The sequence below is a fragment of the Phoenix dactylifera genome, chromosome 1 (assembly GCF_009389715.1).
Source record: "Phoenix dactylifera cultivar Barhee BC4 chromosome 1, palm_55x_up_171113_PBpolish2nd_filt_p, whole genome shotgun sequence".
NCBI lineage: Eukaryota > Viridiplantae > Streptophyta > Magnoliopsida > Arecales > Arecaceae > Phoenix > Phoenix dactylifera.
In genome coordinates, this window is record NC_052392.1 from 33,504,163 (window position 1) to 33,525,909 (window position 21,747).

At 45.9% G+C, this 21,747-nt stretch overlaps 1 protein-coding gene across 1 annotated transcript; it reads right to left on the reverse strand.

Moving 5' to 3' along the window:
- Positions 1 to 14,526: 14,526 nt before the first annotated feature.
- On the reverse strand, positions 14,527 to 17,531 carry LOC113462987 (protein FANTASTIC FOUR 2-like). Its single transcript, XM_039132446.1, has one exon. The coding sequence runs from the start codon at positions 15,752 to 15,754 to the stop codon at positions 14,966 to 14,968; it is 789 nt and encodes a 262-aa protein (XP_038988374.1). The 5' UTR covers positions 15,755 to 17,531; the 3' UTR covers positions 14,527 to 14,965.
- Positions 17,532 to 21,747: the final 4,216 nt, after the last annotated feature.

The window sequence follows — 21,747 nt, forward strand, 5'->3', positions numbered from 1 at the left end:
ATCCCCGAAGCGAGCTATTCCTCGACTAAGGTCGGGATGCCCCGAGGGTCGACCGTAGAGAATCAGACTCCCTCGATCTCGGGAAGCATCGCAGGTCGGTAGAGCGTGCCCAGACCCGCCGACTTGACGAACGATCCCTCGACTAAGGTCGGGATGCCCCGAGGGTCGACCGTAGAGAACCAGACTCCCTCGACCTCGGAAAGAAGCCGTGAGGGGTGGAAAGGGTGGTTCCACCCGGGGCGCCACAAAGTGGACCCCCGGGAGCGGTCGACGATCCCCGATCCCCGAAGCGAGCTATTCCTCGACTAAGGTCGGGATGCCCCGAGGGTCGACCGTAGAGAACCAGACTCCCTCGACCTCGGGAAGCGTCGCAGGTCGGTAGAGCGTGCCCAGACCCGCCGACTTGACGAACGATCCCTCGACTAAGGTCGGGATGCCCCGAGGGTCGACCGTAGAGAACCAGACTCCCTCGACCTCGGAAAGCGTCGCAGGTCGGTAGAGCGTGCCTAGACCCGCCGACCTGAAGGACGATCCCTCGACTAAGGTCGGGATGCCCCGAGGGTCGACCGTAGAGTCCCAAACTCCCTCGACCACGGGAGGCACCACAGGTCAGCAAAGCGTCCACGGACTCGCCGACCTGACGCAAGATCCCTCGACCAAGGTTGAGGCGCCCGAGGTCCTACCATGGGGTCTGAAACTCCCTCGACCTCGCAGAGAGCTACAATTCAATAAAGCCTCACCAAATCCTCTCAACCTCGGTGGGCGCTGTTGGGTCCGTGAGAAACCCGAGCCCCCCTTTAAGTCAAAATGACTCCGGAGGTCAACGAGGAAAGGAGGCAACCTACTCCACCATGCGAAGCGTGGCTCGGAGAATGCAAGAGGTACCTCCAGCTAGACGCCCTCCTTGTTAAATTTTATCTACATATTGCTGAGCGGAATCCCAACGTTGGAGTCTTATCTCGCCCCAAAGTCGGGCCTCTCCAATGGGTCGGCTTAAGATCGACCCCCTAACTACATTATGCAGGCTCCGTTCGTCAAGTCTCCGCAATCTGTACGAAGGCTTCATAAATTAGGGCCCAACTCGGCTCTTCTACGTAAACTCCGACATCTAGCTGAGAAAGTGGTCCCGACCACGAGTGTATCAGCCAAACATGGATACCAAGGCAATTTTTGGAAATCCCAGCCTTGCTCACCGAGATCTCGGCAGAGTCCGAGAACGATAACTACGAAAACCTTCGACGATGACTTACTTATTAGCCCGCGCTCCCTACGAGGGGTTCGGGGTTAAGTTCGGAAACCCGACTGAAATCTCCGAATAGCAGCAGGCATAGACCTAGTCCGGTCTTACTTGAAAGGCTAAGGCCCGACCTCGATGCCTTGGGATTTCCCTAAAGGCTAAACGTGATGACTTCCACGATTCTTAGATCCGAGCTATGGGACTTAGAGGAATTTTCTAAAAAAAAACCTAAGGCTCGGAGCTCCTTTTGGTCGGAATGACTAGAACCCGAGAAGGCTAAGACATAGCCCGGGAAAAGGGGACAACTTCGTTAAGCAAACCGAAAACTAAGATGTGAAGTTAGAGGTCGTCGAGGCAGTTAGCTAAGGCTCTAGCCTCGTTCGCAACAAAAAAGAAAGGCAAACACACAATGATGAAAGTGTTTTTCATTAACAGAAGGCCAAAGGCCGATTACAAAATTGGAGGTCGACCATTTAAGAGCCGACCTCGGATACAATGAAAAAGAAAGAAAAAATACGCTAAGTCCTAAGCGGCGGGAGCAACGTCCGGGGGGTCGTCCGGCACATTGATGATCTCGAGGTTTTCAGCCGGCACAGGCTCGAGGTCGGGGGCAGGGGCCTCGGGTACCGCCTCCAGGACGGCGTCCGTCTCGGCCGCCGGAGCCGCCTCTATGGTGCCGACCGCCTCGGCCGCCCCCGTCGAAGGCTCGGCGGAGTCTTCTTCGTATATCCCCACCTCGGATGTCAAAATGGTGGGGAGGGCTTCCACGTCGGACCCCAGGCCCAGGTCCTCCCTCGGACGGACCGTCGAGAGGTCGTACTGAGGGCAGTACCGGCGCATCTGAGCCCGGAAGTTCTCGAAACCTCGGAGGAACCCGTCCACTGTCTCCTCCTCCAACATGTCGCGGAACTCTTGCGACTCCTTGAAGAGCTCCACGGCATGTTCGGCTCGCTCGAGTGCCCTCCTCTCCCGGGCCTCAAGTTGCTCGATTCGGAGGCGGGAGACCCCGTCCTCGTGCCTGAGGGCCGCGACCTCGGCCTGGACCTCCCCTAAGCGCGCCTCCGTGCCGCGCAAGGCCGACCTGGTTAGGGCGTGGGCGGCCTTCTCCTCCCCGAGCCCCTCCGCCATGGCGAGGCGCTCAGCCTCGGTGGCCGCCCACCGAGCCTCGGCCGCGGCCAACGCCGCCTCCAGCTCGGCGACTCTTTTCTTGGCCGGCTCCAGCTGTCGGCCGAGCTGTCGGACTTCTTTCCGACACCCGTGGGCGATGAACGCCAAGGTGTCGAGCTCGAGAATATGCTGAAAAGGAAGAGACGAGGGTATTGTGAGTTGAAAAGCACACAAGTACGCTAGTAACTCAAGGAAATTAAGAAGGAAGCTTACCCGGTCAGTGTTGCAGTAAGCGCTGCCAAGACCTCCTCCAGCGAAACATTCCGGAACACGGCCCGGTCCGCTGGAAGTACCGCACGCCGCAACATGGAGCGCGCGACCTCGGCATCCTGAAAGGCCGAGCTCCCCTCGGGAATAGGGGAGTCCGGCTCAACTGACTCTTCTCGGAAAGCCCGGGAAGAGCTCGGCACGACCGGGCCCGAGGTCCCGGAGCCGCTCGCTTCGGGGCCTCGAGCAAGCCCGGGTTCTGGCTGCTGCGGGGCCATGGACGACTCCCCCCGCTGGGCAAGGGGGGCAGGACAAGGAGAGGCCGACGGGCCCGCATCACTAACGACCCGCTCCCGCCTCGGGTCGGCTGCAGGGGCCCCCGCCTCGGGGCCACTCGTGCCGGCTGAACTGGAGGCACCGTCCGACCTCGCCCTCTTCCGGGGCTGGGGCCTAGCTCCCCCGACCTCGGCCTCTCGCCTCCTCAGGCGAGAGAAAAGTGATGTGTTGCTGGTCGGCAGGCGGGGAATATCTGAAATCAAAATTTCGTTAAGTGTCAGACCAGTGACAGTAAAAACAAAGAACGAAGAAAAAATAAAATAATGTAACCACCCTTACCCTCGGGGCGCGCCGAGCTCAGACCTACGCTCGCCAGGGCGTCCTCCCGCAGGAGCTCGGTCAGGTCGTTGCCCCTCCCGAGGGCTCGCACGGAGTCCAGGGTCCTCAGCTCCCTCCTCGAGGGCTCGGAGAGCTTATTGAGGGTCTTCAACCGAGGGTTCTCCCACCTCGGGTCGAACCCCCAAGGCGCCTCGGACGCCAGGAAGAAAAACTTCCCCTTCCACTCATGAATCGAGGAAGGGGCACCCTGGAAGAGTGACATACCGCCCCGAAAGGCGAAGTAGAGCCACCCTGCATCCGCCGGGTTCTTCTTTAACAGAAAACACCGGCAAAAGAGGCCTACCGAGATCGGGATCCCGTGCCCGAGGCACAAGGACAAGAACCCGATTATGGTCCTCCACGAGTTCGGAGCCAACTGCGCCGGGACGAGCTGGTACTCGGCCAGCAGCTGGCTCACGAACTCGTGGGCAGAAAAACGCAGGCCAGCCCAAAGTGTCTCGCGGTAGACCGCGATCCGACCTGGGGGCGGCTGCGTCACCCTGTCCTCCAGCCCCGCAGTTTCGAGACGAAACCCGGGCTGGAAGAAGAACCGGGAGCGGATCAGCTCCAACTCCTCCCCCGACAGGCTCGATCCCACTTCCTCAGGACCCAAACCCATTCCCACAGAAGAGCGAAATAAAAGTTAAAAAAAGCGGAAAATGGAAGCTGGGGAGGAGAAGAAAAGAGGAAACCCTAGTGAAAACAGGGTGAAAACCTACTGGACATCGCCGGAAATCACTCCGGGCACCGACGGCAAGGTTCGGTTAAGAAAGGAAGCAAGGGAGAAAGGCAACGAAAATAAGAAGCAGCCAAATAAGACCTTTAGGGCAACCTCGAGGGGTTTATATAGACCCCCCTGACGGCCCAGATCGATGGGGTCGGTTCCCATCCCCCGATCGGGTTGCGCCACGAGTCGACCTCGTAAGCCGAGGCACCGTATTCACTCCGGATTAATAAATCGGGTACGAAATCGAAGCGTTGTCCCGTCGGATCTCGGGGCCTCATCATGGGTCTGCAAAATCAAATCGTCTTGAGGAACGAACGGACGCCGCCCCGCTCCCCTCATTTAATAAGATCTGGGACACGTGGAGCCTCGATGTGGCCTCCACCTCTCCGGAATTGTGATCCAGTAACACGAAATCGGAAGCGTCCGACCTTGGGTCACGCCGCGTGTAATAACCCCAAAAATTTTTTTTATTTTTTTATATAAAAAAGGGATAGGATAGTCCTTTAAAATTGATATAAGGGGTAAAATTGGAAGGAATCAAAAGTTAATGGCATAACTGTAGATCCGTTGAAGTGGCAAGGGCAAAATGGAAATTTTTAGAGTTTGATTTGACTTAAATGGGGGTTGTCTGGCGGTGGGTTGGCTGAGAAGAGGGAATTGAGACAGAGAGGGAGAGGAGGTCTCAGGCGTGGAAACACAGAGAGAGGAAAAAAGAGAAGAAGAAGAAAAAGAAGAAGAAGAAGAAGAAAGAGGGAGGGGATTCGAGGTGCAAGAAAGCTCTGGTTGCGCTGTCAGCTGAAGGAAAAATTGTAGATCTCCTTCCCTTCTACGCAAGGACCCAAGTTTCACCAGAAGAAAAAGGAAAATACCCATCCCTACCTAGTATTCTAAAGAATTTATGCTATAGAAAGGGTAGATGATAGTTGTAAAGGGTGTTAAAAGGGGAAGAATCGGATTTCGACAAATTTTTCCAGCACTATGGAAAAATTGTGTCAAAGTTCCAACTTCGGCAAATTATTTAGGGGGTCAAACGACCTCCGATAGCAATGCATGTTACCTCTTTGGAATCTCCTATGAGTGTAGAATGTTAGGTAAAAATTTCATCAAATTTGGAGTTTGGAAAGTGGATCAAACCCAGGATGAAGTAACCGGCTGTTGGTCCGGGTTACTGTTCATCCGAGTGGGAAAATAGGGGATTTCATGCCATAATAGGATATTAAGCCCAGATTAAGCTAAGGGGACCTTGTACTCGTGCAAGGGAGTCCCTAATACACATAAATGATGAGTTAATTAATAGAAAAAGAAAAAGAGAAAGAAAAGAAAAGATTTAGGGAACGAGGGAGTTGAATCAATTAAAGTTCCCTATATTATAATTGGCACGTAGATTATGGCCCTTGATACAAGACTAAATGTATTGTAAATGCATGTCACAGTTGGGCAAGAAGCTAGGGAACAAGAGGAAGAAGTTCTCCACTGCCTGCTGTAGATTTTTGGAGGCGTATCAGGGCTGTGCCGGATTGACAGATGAGTGGGAGTTATGTACTTTGCACCATGAGCATCCTTAATTCATTTTCATGAATGTCGCCAAGTGTGAATTGATTCCACTTGAGCATATTGATTGATATTGTAGTAGATTCCTCTATAATCTTGATTCTCCATGCTTGATTATTCTGTACATGCATTTGAGGGAACATTGAGAGGAATTACGAGGGGTTGATGAGTAATCAAATTGATTCCGAATTGTGAAATGATTTCTTTTGTAAATTGATTTCATTTCCTCTATTTTAAAGACTTGTGAGTCGTAGCTTGATTATACTCTTTTATGAGTAATTAAATTGGTTCCAAATTGTGAAATAACTTCTTTTGTAAATTGATTTCATTTCCTCCATTTCAAAGATTTGTAGAGCCTTTTTAGTGGTATATTGAGTTGTATTGCACTTCCTTGACCCTCACTCCTAACCCTGATGTTAGTTTATGATTGGGTCATGATCGAGTGAGTGGTAATCTTGATTATACTCCTTTTTAGTAGAGTATTGGGAGGGTGCATTATGGCATTTATGCATGGCTTGGCAGTATCTGCAGGACACCTATAGTCGATGGGGTTGAACATCGGCCTTTGTGCACATAGTAGCCTTCTGGGTGGGCGGAGCCCAGTCCCTTCCTAGGGGGGGACACGGCCCTAGGCGTAGGATCGGCCGGTCCTACGACTTATATTCTGCTTGCCGCCGGGCATAGTAAGACCCCGCGAGGTGCAGTATGGCTTTCCGCGGATGTAGAATTCCCGCGAGGTGCCGTTTAGTATGTAGATGTGAGATGGATTTCTGTTCTGGATACTGGCCAGCATTTACATGATCAGTGTGGTATCTTATCCTGCATATGCATGTGACAGTGGGGAGTTGTTGCTGGTTCGCCTGGGGCGTAAAACCCACCTCCCGATAGCTGTCTAGCATTTACATTATCGATATGGTGTCTTATCCTGCACATGCATGTGACAGTGGGGAGTTGTTGCTGGTTCGCCTGGGGCGTAAAACCCACCTCCCGACAGCTGTCTAGTGATGATTTACATATTGGTGTGGTGTCATATTCGATATATGCATATGGCAGTAGGGAGTTGTTGCTGGTTCGCCTGGGGCATAAAACCCACCTCCCGATAGCTGTCTTGTTGATGATTCAGCCTATTGACACCTGATTTATATGATTCAGTACTATGACCTGTTGAGCATATTCATGAGTAGCATATATGTTTACTTGATTATTCCATATATGCTTCAGATGAGTTGATATTGATTGTGGTGGTATTGATGACTTACTCCATATTTTCTATGTTGAGATCATGTTCATCTTGTTATTGATCTTGAGATTTCACATCGAGCCATGATTATATCTGGTCTCATGTGCATAGTACTCTCTACTCCACTCACTGAGTATTTATATACTCACTCCCCAGTTTGGTGTTTTTGATTGCAGGGCAGGTATTGTATAGAGAAGAGCAGGGTTAGAGATTGCCTGCTAGCTGTGCCGCTCCATAGTATAGTATAGTATAATGTAGATAGTGGTTTATACCTTTTGGTGTATTATAAACCTTCTATTGTATATAGTGCATAGTTACAGTCATAGATCCTGTTGTGGATATGGGTTGACCATGGATGGATTGGGAAGCAGGTATATATATATATGTGTGTGCAGATCAGTGGTGTGCCTGTGATAATGTATTGCTATATATTGTCCAGGTTTATTATGTGACAGATTATGTGATTGCTGCTCTGACAGGTAGCATTGTTGTATGTAATGAGATAATCCTGACAGGTCACCATAGGAAAGGTGATCATTTTGTGCATGCATCATGCCAAAATTTTCAGAACTTATTGATGATTAATAGGTAGTAGGGTTCTACGTGGTGGCTGGTGGCCTTATGCCTACCCGCACCCTAGGACCGTCGCGGCGGCCCGCCGGGAACGGGGCGGGGGTCGTGACACCGCGTGTCCGTCTTAAACCCCGTAACGGCACACTCATTAATGAGCGAGAAGCCTCGATTACGGGATTGAGGCACCGCCTCGACGAGCTCGAGGACCCCCATCATTAATCCGCCGTAAGGCGATCCTGGCGATTCAAGAGACGCCACCTCCGCTTCAAGAAGCGTAATGATATGAGCTTCATCATAAGCTCACTGAATAAAGCAGCCTCGAGACGCCAAAGGGCGCAGGTTTCACCATGAAAGCTCCGAGAAGCGCAAGGGGGCGGACGAGACTCGACCCCCAACCTCAGTGACAGACTTTACTTCCCACGTCCGAGCCCACGAGTTGCTCGAACTCGGAAGTCGGGGGTAGTGTTGGGGGGAATAAGATTTTTTTCCAAATGACATAAATGCCCCTAAGAAGCCGTACAACTTCCGACCCCCGGACGGCCGAAGTCGGCGTCCGGCTTCGGAACGCCCGACCTCGAGACCTCCGACCTAAGAAAAACCCCGATGTTCGAGGTCTACTCTTGTCAGCCACCTACTACGGCCGTGCGCCTCAGAGGTCTGGCCGAGGACCATACCCTGACGCCCCTCTGGCATTTACTGCGCATGGTCGCTGTAACCCTCCGGCTTACTCCACAATAAATGCGGATCTCCGGCTTACTCCACAATAAATGCGGATCTCCGGCTTACTCCACAATAAATGCGGATCTCCGGCTTACTCCACAATAAATGCGGATCTCCGGCTTACTCCATAATAAATGCGGATCTCCGGCTTACTCCACCATAAATGCGCATGGCTCCTGTCATCTACGAACTCTCAGCTCTCCACGGCAAATCAGCCCAGCAGAGTCTAGTCAACTATGATAAGTCTCCGATCTCGGCCATACCTCCGACACCAATGCAATAATTCGTCTGACAGCGTGCTAGTTCGGGTTATACGACGCCCTCACCGCCGACATCAGAGCAATGATTCGCCTGACCATGCGCCGACCTGAACAACATGCCGAGCCGTACTACGGCCTCGCCCTGTTACACTGCAGGTAAACCGACCCCCGCCTATAAAAGGGAGCCTTGGCCTCTCAGGAGGGGGTTGGAAGATTGATACACTGTACAGACATTATTTATCTCCCTTTCTACACTATTTGCCCCCTCCCTGACTTGAGCGTCGGAGGGCCGGCGCCGGAAAACCCGGCCACCGGTTCGTGTGCAGGCACCCGGACGGAGGACGCCGCCAACTGACGGATCGCCGCTTCGCCACGAGGACCTGCCGCCCCTTCTCTCTGACTGCCCCAGACGGAGGACGCCGCTCGCCGACGGACCGCCGCCCCACCGTAAGAACTCATCGCCGCTCCCTCTCCTCGACCGAAGACTGCCCCCGGGTCCAATTTCCAGCAACATGTCTGTTTGCTTTTGTTGAGAGAAGTGGTACAATGTGCTTGTACCATTAAGAGTCTGATTGATCTTGGTGGATTTCATTTCACAAACCACTAAGGTATATATTCCAAACTTAAGGCTTGCAAATTGAGCCAAAGTTGCTCAATGCTTAGGTGTTTTTGTTTGGACAAATTTCCTTGTGCTAACCATGATTTCACTATATGTAAACTAAATAGGTCATTGAACTTGAAAACTTCTTTTTGAATAGAGCTAGGACTTGAAAACTTGTGATGATTATGTTGTCTAAATAGGAATCTATTTTAAAACAGTCATAATTGATATGGGAGTCCCACCCACCCCAACAAAAAAAAAAAAGAAGACGACCTAATTGACTCATTAGCTTGACCAAAAGGGCCGGAGCATTTCTAAGTGGGGTTGTGCTGAATTAATAGGAGAAGCTTGGAAACTGGTGATGGAAAACCTAAAGAAAAAGGGAGGTGAGGAGTGGCATTTGAGTTTATCTAGCTCATAAATCAAGTGATAGCCTACTAAGACCGGGCCTCTTATATTAAGAGCTCAATTTGCGTTGACGCATGCTTTTAGTCAACCTTAAATAGCTCAGGTTAGATAATACCATAATTGACCCATTGAAAGTTCTATTGTTAGTATTAGATGTCATCTTAGTTCTTTTACTTGTGTGTAATCACCCTAGAGTTAATAACTATAAGATATAACACAGACAACCATGATTGCTGAAACTTGGATGACCAAACCAAGACAAGATGCTCAAGGAAATGTATCATTAGGCCCAAAAGCCCAATTACCTAACAATTCCTCTTCATAAGGGAACTAAATAGAAGCATGCTGTTACTTTTCTCCAATTCATGCTGGATGACTGAGAAAAGGTAATTAGCAAGTAGATAAGTTAAGGCTTCAAATTTTAAACCTCTGATACTATATCCCAAGCAAGACAGGAAGCCAAAAACACCAACTAATGAGTCGATGAAAAATGGGCTGAAAAAAATCCATAAACCTGCCATCCAATAAACAATCATTCATGCTAGAGCAAGCTTCTTAGAATTAGATTATTCTTGGTGTGTAATGTTATTCATTTCTTCAAATATGATAGTGATTGTAATGTCCGGGCCCACAACCTACTAGGCCCAATAAGAAATGGGCCCAGTTAAGGGTTTGGGCCCAAATTTCACTGTGGGCAGTGCTGTTATAATGTTTAAAAAAAAAAAAAAAACGAAGGGATAAGACCGACAGGGAAGGGTGACCCTCACCCTTGCAGGCAGCCGATGCCTGCGCACCGGAGACAGGGGGGCGGCGGCCAGTCCCGGAGAGGGGAGGAATGGAGCGGATGGGACCTCTCAGAGGGGGGTCTCATCCTCTAAACAATTGTTTAAGCCTCTGCCGGCAACCCTAAGTCACAGACCCCCAAGAACACTGAACGAGAGAGAGAGCCGAAGCCCTGGAGCCGAAGGCGAAGGAGCCCTGAAGCTCCAAGAGGAAGGAGGGACTACCAGGGGGAAGAACTGCCCAACGGTAACCAGCAAAAAGCCAGGTAAGCCCCCTGCCTTCTCTCCCCCTGTTTTGTGCAAGACAACAAAGAAACAAAGAAAGAAGGGAGGAAGGGGACTGCTGGCAGACCAAGGGAGCGGCCGCGGGCATCCCGCAGTGCCGCCGGCTTCTCCCGGCATCTCTTCCCCGTGGGAGAAGAGAAGGCCGCCGCAGGCGCGGCCGTGGGCTCAGCCGCAGGCGCGGCTGTGGACGCCGCGAGCTCGGCCGTGGCACCGCCGACTGTGGCTCGGCCCTCCCAAACCCCCCTTCTTCCTTCACAGGGGAAGAATGAAGAGAGGAAGAGAGAGGGTTTGGGAGTGAGAGAGAGAATATGGGGGGTTGGTGAAGGGAGGTTGAAGAAAAGATGAAGAATGAAAGAAAGAAAGGAAGAGGGAAAAGAAGAGAGGAAGAGGGGACTCATCCTCGTCGTCGTGTGCGGCGGCCGCCGGCTTCGGCCGCGAGCACCGTCGACGCAGGCGCGGCCGAGAGTGCCGCAGGCTCGGCCGGGGATGCCGCGGGGCTTGGCTGCGGACGCCGCCGGTCGTGGCCCGTCCCCCTCCGCTCGCCGTCCTCCCTTTCCGCTCGTCGTGCTCCCATCGTCGGAGAAGAGAGGAAGGGGGAGATCGGGATGAAAGAGAAGGGAGGAGAGGAAGCTTCGGGAAGGAGAAGAAAAGAAGAAGGAGAAGAGAAGAAAAAGGGAAAGAAAAAGAAAAAGAAAGAAAGAAAGAAAAAATATAAAAAAAAGGGGGTTTAGCCAAATTTGACTAACCTAAGCCCAATTAGACTGGGCAAGTCTAAATCCGAGCTCAATCAGATTGTGCTAAGTCTAGACGAGCCCAAACTGCAAATTGGGTCAAATCCGAACCAAATTAGGCCCAAATTGATTTGGGTCCGAACCCAGTTGAGTGGAGTTAATCCCAGCAGGCCCAATTAATACTAAATTAGGCCCAGTAAATTGACGGAGGACCCAATTGGCTAGAAAAGGTTGGACCCAATTATAAACGAGGCCCAATCCTTCAATTAAAAACCCAATCAACCCATGTGGGCCCAATCTGGTTTCAAACTGAGCCCCAAAGGCTCTAAATTGGGTAAATTGGACTTGGCTAGATCCTTGGATGGGATCCAAGCAAGTAAGTTCATAGTATGATGAACTAAGAGATTTTATAATAAATAAATGGGGAATAATGTAAACCCTATGATGTTGTTTTAGGTGATTAAGGATTTGTCACCTGGACTTGAGCAATTTGGAAAGCGAATTGAGGTAAGTAATCTACCTTAATCTTATCGTAGATCTTGTATTACGTTTTATAAGATGAACCAGTGTTTTTCATACAATTTGAATTGTATACATGATTTGTGAAGAAAGTAAGTAACTTGTTTTAATCTTGTTGTGAATCGTGTATGTAAGTAGCCTGCCCTAATCTTTATGGATCATACATGAAATTTAACATGTTATGCATGTACTGTAGGCTAAGAGCGATATGTGTATCTGACATGCTCTAGTTACACAAGATATGATGATATATGCTTTATATTCCGTTATGCCTACAAAATACTGGGATTACATTACATGCTAAGATATGAGTTATGAAATATGAACATGAGTGGCACATGTCATTCACATAATTCATAGTGGTGCACATATTATGTTTTCATAACTCTTGTGATATATGCAAAATGAATTGAATTCCTTATTATGATTAGCATGAGTGTAAAGAATGGTAATGATTTGCTCTAGCTGCATATTGCATTGTAAAAGGGTACCTAAGAACTCCTATTGCTACGGGCCGAATGCAACTGAGCCGGCCTTGCCAGTGGCCGATAATGACTGAGCCAGCCCCGCCAGTGGCCGACTAATAACTGAGCAGGCCCCGCCAGTGACCATTAATGAATTCGCCGTAGCATCTATGAGGTACTACCTATACGAAGCATTATTTACTCTTAAGAGCTACTGACCCAATGTAACTGAGCCGGCCTTGCCAGTGGCCGAGAATGACTGAGCCAGCCCCGCCAGTGGCCGCCTAATAACTGAGCCGGTCTCGCCAGTGGCCAAGAATGACTTCGCAGTAGCATTTAAGAGCACGACCCCGGCATGCCGGGGGCACGGTTTCATATGCATACTTTATGAAAATGATATTTGAAGCATGATCATGAGGCTCATTTCAGAGCCTGGGTATATGAGGCGGGTGCTTCCAAATCCTGCAGATGCGTTTTGGGGAGAAACAAAAATCGGTGAGGGGTGAAGGACGCTTGCGTGAAGCCCCGAAACCGGCCAGCATCTGGCAGGGGAGCCCCGTGTTTCCCCCTCATGTGGGCCCGATAGTCACGTGCCCTGCGCAGGCGGGCCGTGACATTTATGAACGTGCTTCGCCAAAGCATACATTGTTTTACAACGGGTTTTTTTGAATATATCCTTATACAATGTTGTATTTTGCTATAACAGCTATCTCCTTTAAATTGCATACATATTATGCCATGATGATGATTAGATAAATATGCATGTCAGCTTCTCAAACCCTGCATAAATATGGTTACCGTTATGTTCGATCCGGTAAGATTATGTATGATTACTTACTGAGCCGTGTAGCTCATATCCGTTCGTTTACTTTTTCTTTCAGATCCTTACCACTGATAGCTGCCAGAGACACGTTAGTTTGGTATCAGGGCTTCTTTCTTTTGGGGTAAAGCAAGTATACTATTATGTACATAAACTACATAGAAGCTCTGTATTTGGGTACTGACCAGCAGGTTGTACTAAGAATGCTTTCACATGAAAAGATTCGGTTGGTTTGACTACCCTGTTACCCAGGTATGAGGCTGCGTGCTATTATGGGCGGTAGTCGGCAATAGCACGGCCGTGTCACGGATCCGGGTCCGGGGCGTGACAGTGATTTTCTTACAAGTAATGAAGAAGATGTCATGCTTCATCAAACAAAGGTTAAATGAGAACAAAGAGAAGAAGATTCAAAGAAATTTAAATAGATAGATTTGAATGAGATTTCTTTATCTATTTCGTTAAATGCCTCACAATTATCTTAATTCTTATGATAAAGAATAAATTTCTAAGACATTTTGAAAAACTTGAGTTATCTTATGTGCATGTAAAAAACTATTTCTCTAGAGGAGAGGAGACTTTGATTTGGAGAGAGATTCGGTTATTAAACTAAATTTGTTATGTTTGCTCAAAAATTTACAGGGGTTGGTTCTAAAAAAATACATTCCCAATACTTATTTATCTTTAATTAGAGAGCAAAATTAATTAGACTGTTTTTACTAGACCTCAAGTGAAAAATGATAATTTAACAATTCTAGCTCAGTATGACCATCCATCATCTAGCTCAACCTTGCTTAACCAAACTATAAAAAGTGTTTTAAAATGTGTTTATATTCACCATCCACTGTAGGAAACCCATTAATTTCTTATTTTACAGGCGTGTGCATGTAGCTAAGATAGCCTCTAGCTCTAATCGTCAATACACATTTTAGACAAAGTTTGAAGGGTTATCAATGTGCTAGGTTTAACTTCAATCTAAAACTTTTTCTCTAGCATGAATTACATTAGACTTCGGCCTAGAACTTTTGACTGAATATGTATTTGATCGAATAGATTTTGACATATTAGCCCTCTTTTTCCAATCCAATACCAAAATGATCTCTTTATTTTCTAAAAAATATATAGTAAATACTTTTTTGTTTATTAAGACAATAAAACTTATATAACTCAATCAAAAACTAATTTGGTTGTTCATCATCTACTTGGCAATGATTATATTTTTTTCAAAATATTTTCCTTTAAAAAAAGAAAAATGAATGAACTGTTCATCTAGGTAGTTTGTGAAATAATAATAGAAAAATTAAAGCATGATCATTGTTTAATAGATAACCATCAATCAAATCAATAATTAGTTGGATAACAAAAAATATTTTATCCTGCTAATTAAAAAATAGATGCTACATGTACTTTTCAAAGAAAAAAAAAAAGATAATTTTGGAATTAGCTTGAGAAAAGAGAACTAACATGTCAAAATTTCTAGATTGAACATGTGCCTAGTAGCAAAACACTTTCTCTCTCACCCTCTGTGACCAACTTGCCACATCAGCACCATTGAAGTGATGAGTCAAGAAATGAGGCTCTACCTAATCTACACACATCAAACTGGTCAGCATCCACCTGGTCAGTGTCAGCTCTCAACTCTCTTAGACCCTAGCCAGCTTGAAAAACTCTTCTTCCAGTTGACTCCAGACATCCCCTGTAGCTCCCATCAAACTAAATCACCACCATTAGATCACTGAAACCCATCCATCACCAACCATGCATTATGATCAATAAAATTATTAAACTATTTATTTCATTTTAAAAAAGAAAGAAAATAAAAAAATAAAATAAGCAAACAAAATAAATAAATAAAAAGATGAGAAACTCTGCAGGTGATATAAACGAACCCCACCAGATCCAAATCGCACCGCTTTTCTCTTCTGTGGGTAAATCCGTCCTTTTCTTGCTTTTTCTTGGTTTTTCGAAGGAGCCGTCGTTACCTTCGCAAACTTCGCCCATTCGATAACCGTGCCACTGAGCTCACGCCGTCGTCGCGAAGTGGTGACTCCACCACGGCGCGATCCCGTTACCGCCCAGCTCTTCCACGCACCTCGCCCCCTCGCTCTTCACCCTCTGCGCCGCCGCCGCCGCCGCCGCCAACTCCTCCTCCGCCGCCGCTGCTGCCTCTTCTTCTTCGATCTCTTCTTCCTCCTCTTCTTCTTGATCGGAGATCATCGCCTGGAGATTCGGGGACCCGACGAGCTCCAGCCGGAGGCGGCCGTCGCGGCGGGAGGCACGGAGGACCTCCGGCCGCTCGATCCGGACTTCGGAGAGCACGATCCGGCCGTCCTCCCGCACCACCCGCATGAACCGGCTCCGCCGCCCGTCCCGCCCCACCAGCCACGGCAGCGGTGGTGGGAACTTCGCCTCCGCCCTCCACCGCCGCGACCTCGTCCTCCCCCACGGCCGCGCCTCCAGCCTCCGATCATCCTCCTCCGTCGTCCGCCCCCCGATCTCGTCCATCCCCATCCCACCGTCGTCGCAGCTCTCGGAGCCGAGGTTTTCAGTGCAGAGGCGGAGGTTGCCGTGATCGAGGTCGTGGAGGCCGCGGGCACGAAGGTCGGTCCGCCACGGTGGCTTCCCTGCGGGGCCAACGGCAGAGGACTCGACGATGTTCGGCGGCTTGGGGGTGTCGCCGGCGAGGAGGCGCAGGCCGTCGGCGCCGGGGGAGGGCATATTCCGGCAGCTGTAGGGAGGATTCCGGCGTTCGGTGGAGTGGTCGGAAAACCCCAGCAAGGTATGAACGGTCGTCTTGCATAGAGTCAGCATGGTTTCTTTTTTTTTTCCTTCTCGTTTTTCCTTTTTCTTCTTTTTTTCTTGTCTTCCAATTTTTTATTTCTTTTTGTTTTGGAAAGAGCGTTGGGGGGTCGAAGGAGGAGAATAGAGATGGGAGGAGAATAGGAGTGGGTATAAAAAGACTCTTGGGTTGGAGATAGAGATTAGCAGAAGCAGAAGGTTATAACGGTAAATGTAACGTTTTTTTAAAAAAAAAAGGGCGTTATGATGGTCATATTTATTATAATAATTACAGTTTGTTGTAATATAATTAATGCGGTTCACTCCTAACCAAAAATGGACCTGACACAACTTTTTTTTTTCAGAAATTCAATTTTTTTGCGTCCTTGTTCTTTTCAAAAGAGACGGTATGATTTCAAAACTATAATATATTTTCATTAAGTGAATTTTTTCTTTATGATGCTATTCCAATGTTGATTAGTTTAATAGTTGTATTACATGTTTTACCTTAAGTCTTCAAGAAAAGAATTCATGATTCAAAGCCAATAATGAACTACTCAAATTGAATAATTAAATGTTAAAAATAATTTATGGTGAAATATTTTATTAATCAAAAATTATGTATTTTGATCGCCTGTAACCTAAATATCAAATGGATGCTAAGTTAAATGATTTTACATGATAGTATATGTTATTATAATTTAATCATCGTAACATAGTGAATTTAAAATTTAACCAAGTTTGAAAATGTGTACATTGTGATTGATGAAGTAGATCTCCAATTTATGCATCCGATCATATATTGTAGTATATAGTTAATTGATGCAGTTTATTTTGTACCCACTTGATGTATAGATTAGCGATAATATCTATTAATCGTTTCTAATTATGTATAAGCATTGGGTTGAAATATTCAATTTGGCCATGCAATGGAAAATATTTATGACTGTCATGTGATTTGGCCCAAAAGGATATTTAATACGATATAGAATTCTACCACACCAATTCATTGGCTTTCTTATTATTCAAACAATTGGTAAACTAGGAACAATTTAGTATAATGAAACTTTTTGCTAGTATACTAAACAATTGATATCACATGAATGTAAAGTAGCCAATATTATCTGTCCACGACTCTCTAGTAATACCTAGGCCCTCATTGTTCTAAATATATTTCCTGTATTGTTGGCCCAAAAGTTGGTAGCCTAAATAATTGGGTGATTCTCCTATTTGTAGATATTAAACTGTAAAATTCCTAATTCTCCAACAAGGACCCTAGGATAAGTTGAAATCTAGCTAATAATAGTGGTTGAGATGGTCTCCAACCAAATATCTATTGCTTGGTATTCCTAGAGATCCCACATCATATTCTACCTTGTAGCTCACATTTGAATTGTTATTCTTACTATGTTTGAAAAGGAATAAGTTAACTTGAAGTAAATCGATTAATTTACTTCTACTCCTTATTCAAATAAATTATTTCACCCTACATGGTGGAATTATTTATTCCAGGGTTAGCTGAGGTAAATGAGGTTGGAAGGGAAAAGTTGTATACTGATTTTTAGAATTATCCATTTTACTCTTTTGAAAAGTGATTTAATCCATGTGCTTCAATGGATGTTTGGCTAAAAAAGGGTTGAATAATTGGGTTAAATGTCTTTTATTCACTCCTATTACAATGTCAAATTCAACATTAGCTTTTAAACTCTTGATTGGTGGGAAAAATGAATTGTTTTTAGTTGCGTAATAGACTGTAGCTTACTTTCAGGTCATCTAGTTTTTCATTAAGTTAAATTCTTTCAATAAATGTTCTAAAGCCTTAGTGTTTGAAATTAGCATTTTGTCCATCAATTGGACAACAAATCATTTCATGCATGGACTAGATCGCAACTATCAATAAAATGCATTATCTTCTTAAATTATGCATCAAATTAAAAATAATAAAATAATAACAAACAGATTCAAAACACTTTTTATTGGTTGATTTCATCATGTTTAATCATCAAATACTCCCTCCAATATCAAATTCATCCCACCTCAATTAAGCTTTGGGGGTTAGGGTTTGTTGAGGGGGGTGACTCCATCTACACCTCAATCATCTCCACCACTCTTTAGAAAAAAAACAACAATACCAACAACAAAAAAAAGAAATCAATCTTGCACCTTCCATGATGATATCACTCTTCTTTTTTTTTTTGATGATGATTCATACAATTCTATTGCGGATATATCCAAAAAAAGCCAAAATATAGTATATTCCGGAGCGTACTAGGCAACTCTATCTCACCAACCCAAAGGTTGTCTCCGGAGTGGTTGGCCACGTACAAGGCCACTCAATCTGCAGTCTCGTTGGCCTTTCTATAGACATGCTTAGACTGAAAAACCACCTCACCACAGATCATAGCTCGGATGTCTCAGATCAAGAGGTGGCACTCGTCCACGCCACCAACAATCCGCTGCACCCGGTCAATAACTGTAGCCGAATCTCTTTCAAGCTGTACCGCACTAGTCTGCAGCACACGCCGAGTATCGAAGTGTCGAAGATCTAGCAGTCCCTCCTCATTGAAAATTTTATATTTTGTTTTCAATTATAACGCTTATTTTATGTTTAGTTCCCAAGCCTATCTACAAATCTATACATCTTGCTTGCATATATATATATAAGAGGTTTAATTGTATATAGGAATATAAAAAGACATGACTAAATGCAAAACACAGGCCTCATTTCTTGTAGGACCTAAACGTAAAAATGTGAATATGTAAGGATTGAATATCAGATTGTTATCAAACAAAAGAATTCATCCAGAAGGCTCCAATCTGAAAAAAAACTTAATAGTTATCCTATGGATTGTATTGATTGCAGCGTTATTTTGTTGGCTTGGTAGAAAGATTGCGATTTTCTCTGCTTTGAGGATCCCAGCCAAGTCTAGGCCCACAAAATTGGATAGGTTCGAGTTTGGGTCTCTGAAACCATGATCACAAGCAGACAAGTTCTTGCCTGAACTCGAGGATTTCTAAGACTGCTTTAAGGACATATATATTGGATCATGTCGACTCGCATTGAAGCTTTGAGTTTTGGGAACAAATAGGATTTCTAAGCTGCAATGCAATTGTTTGCAACCAGAATCATGCACTAATGTTACTAAAGAAATTAGTAATTGGCAAATAGAATGCATGTACTCGGCAGACTCCATGAAGCTTTGATTTTTGGGAAGAGGAAACTGGAAACATATCGGTTCTCTGGTCTTGCATGGCCAAGGAAGCCCCAGGCCGGTGTGTGTCTCTTCTCCCTTTGTTTCCTCCAGGTATAATTTAGTCTATCAAATATTGGTACAATTCCACCAGGTGGACATCAACCGGCAAAGTTTCAAGCAAACAATGTGTAGATTTTTCATTAATCTTTCATATAATGGGATCGAGTAATTAAGCCATGATTAGACTAGACGATCACCCAATCTTCCAACTCAAACTCAAAACGAACTTCAAAAATCAGTCCAATTCATGTTTAGCAACTTCTTAATTCAATTCTTGGATAATGCATCCACAAAAATTTAGACGTTGGTCCTTTTTTTTCTCTCCAATGAGAATGACTCTCATTTTCTCATCGCACAAATGTTATGGCCAAGTTCAGCTTTCTATTCGCAGCAGTTGCCCCAACTTAAGTAGTTTGTGAATTCTAGAACCTCGACTCTTAAGGGGGAATACGATGGAGGGATTGAACACCATAGAATGGATATGAGAGGCAATGTAGCTTAGAACAATATTTGTTGTACTTATTAGATGATAAAACTCTCTTGTCGAAGAGGATCTTACATGATTATAGGATGTTCCTTTTGGTAACTCCTAAAGTAAAAGATTTTGAATGCATAAATGATTGTATCATAAGAAAATAATATTCTGTGTTTTACATGCTAAGATAAGATGAAAGCTGATCTAACTGGATAGGAGAATGCTTGCTACTTAGATTGTTGCTGCTGTCATATTCATGGAAAAATCCTCAATTCCAGTGGATGGAAAACATTGTTCTTCCTGTTTTGTTGAATAAAAACAAGCCCATCTTTATGGTAATCCTTACCAACTTTGAATTTAACTGTACTCTTTAGGATTGGTGCTTATGGTTTCTTTAAATAATTGCTGGTACCTGGCACGTGTTAAGCGCACATAGCTACTATACTTTCAAATATAATATCTTATACCTAATATAAAAAACGTTATTTTGATTTATTTTTTACATATATGTTAGGATTCTAGAGCATTTTTTAAATTATTGATATGTCTTAGCTAAAAAATCTATCATACGAGGCGAAATGGATCGTCCAGCCCATAGCTAAAAGGCCGCCCAGTTTTGGCCCAATAAACGCCAATACCGTCCGGTTGAATCCTCAGTCAGGCCCAGAACCAGCTCGGCTTCGGACTCCGCCAAAAGCTCCATCGACTTCGGATATTCGCCGACTCTCTGACCAAGTTCGGATTGCCTCCAATATTCGCTGACCCGCCCCGACCAAGCTTGGGGCGCCTACTTCAGTAATGCGCCCCGACCCTCGAGCTCGGGGCGCTCCACCAAACACACCTCGGAACCCGGGGAGCCGAACTACCTCCAGCACATGTCTAGCCGACCTCAACAAACGCATGATGCGACTTTTCAACGAGCTCGGCCTCGCCAACAACTGCACCCATGTGCGCGCTTACGCCCTTCTACATGGTCGTACATTACAGCACCACCGTGCCACGCTTCGATAGTTGGCCCTCGATAGTTAAAGAACGGCACCATGACTACTCCGACCATATCCTACTGTGATTGTCAACATCTTACCGTTCTCAAGAACGGACAGCACCACACGCCACCCACCAGCCTAAGCCGCGCGCCATTCAGCTCAGAGCCACGCCTCTCATGATGAGGGCGAACAATGCCTTTGCCACCTGGGCCTCTCCACCGAGACTATAAATAGCCCGGTCAGGTAATTTACAAGGGACTTTGGGCTGGACCAAATTTACTCTACTCTAACTTGATCGTCGGAGGGCCCTCACCAAAAACACCGGTGAAACTTTGTGCATATCCGCCGCTGTCGCGCAGGAGATGGCCCCCGTCTTCTTCCAACAATCAGCGGCTCTCTCGACTCCTCCGGTGTGGTCACCCTTGAGCCAAATTTGAACTACAACGATACCCATCAAAACTAATTTGTAGCCTTTCAGCACACTTTTATACTTGATTTAACCTAAAGCTTTGCTCGGATTCGTGGTGGAATTCGTGCCTTTCCACTGCGGTGGCAGTGCAGCAGCTCTGCTGTTGTATCGTATGCATTTACTGGGGAAATTTTCAAATAAAGTATCATCGACTTTGTTGGAAATCATCGATGGTACACACAAATAGGAGGACGGTTGTTGCCTACAAATCCTGGCATCAAATGCCTCGGGCTCCCGACATCTCTACTTACAAACTACGTGCTTTCTGGTTACAGTCATTCCATTTTTCTCCCCCTGAATAGATTGTTTTCCTGCTGTTGGGAATAGCAATGTTAAACGCAAAACAGGATGATGGTTACTGCCTATAAATCCTAAAATTAAATGCCAATGGCACCAAACATCTGTTTACAGACTTCACACTTTCTAGTTATATTGTCATTCCATTTTTGTTACCCTCAAATGGGACAATTTGAATCCAGAACAACTGCAGATCAACTTGGTTTGGAGCATAAATGAGGTAGACTATCAAAATCCTCGACAGAAGCTATTATGAGAAATAATATGTATAGGACTCTTGCTTCAGCTCATATTTCTTATAGTAGGATTTGATGGTGAAAATATTTGCAACCAACCCCCAAAATATGAGATGATGTTTCTTAGTAATGGCTAATAAGGTACATAAGTGCATCGAAAAATAGATTGTGAGAAGAAAAACGAAGGAAAAAAAATCATAGCTATGAGATTTATGGTGTCAAACTCAAGATTTTGCAATCAGAAAGTAAATGGAGAATAATTCCCACATGCATCTATTCTAAATTGGCTTCACCATTGGCTGACTATTG

Bases quoted from the DNA above. Each gene is read 5' to 3' on its own strand.
- LOC113462987 (XM_039132446.1), bottom strand. From the start codon at position 15,754: ATGCTGACTCTATGCAAGACGACCGTTCATACCTTGCTGGGGTTTTCC.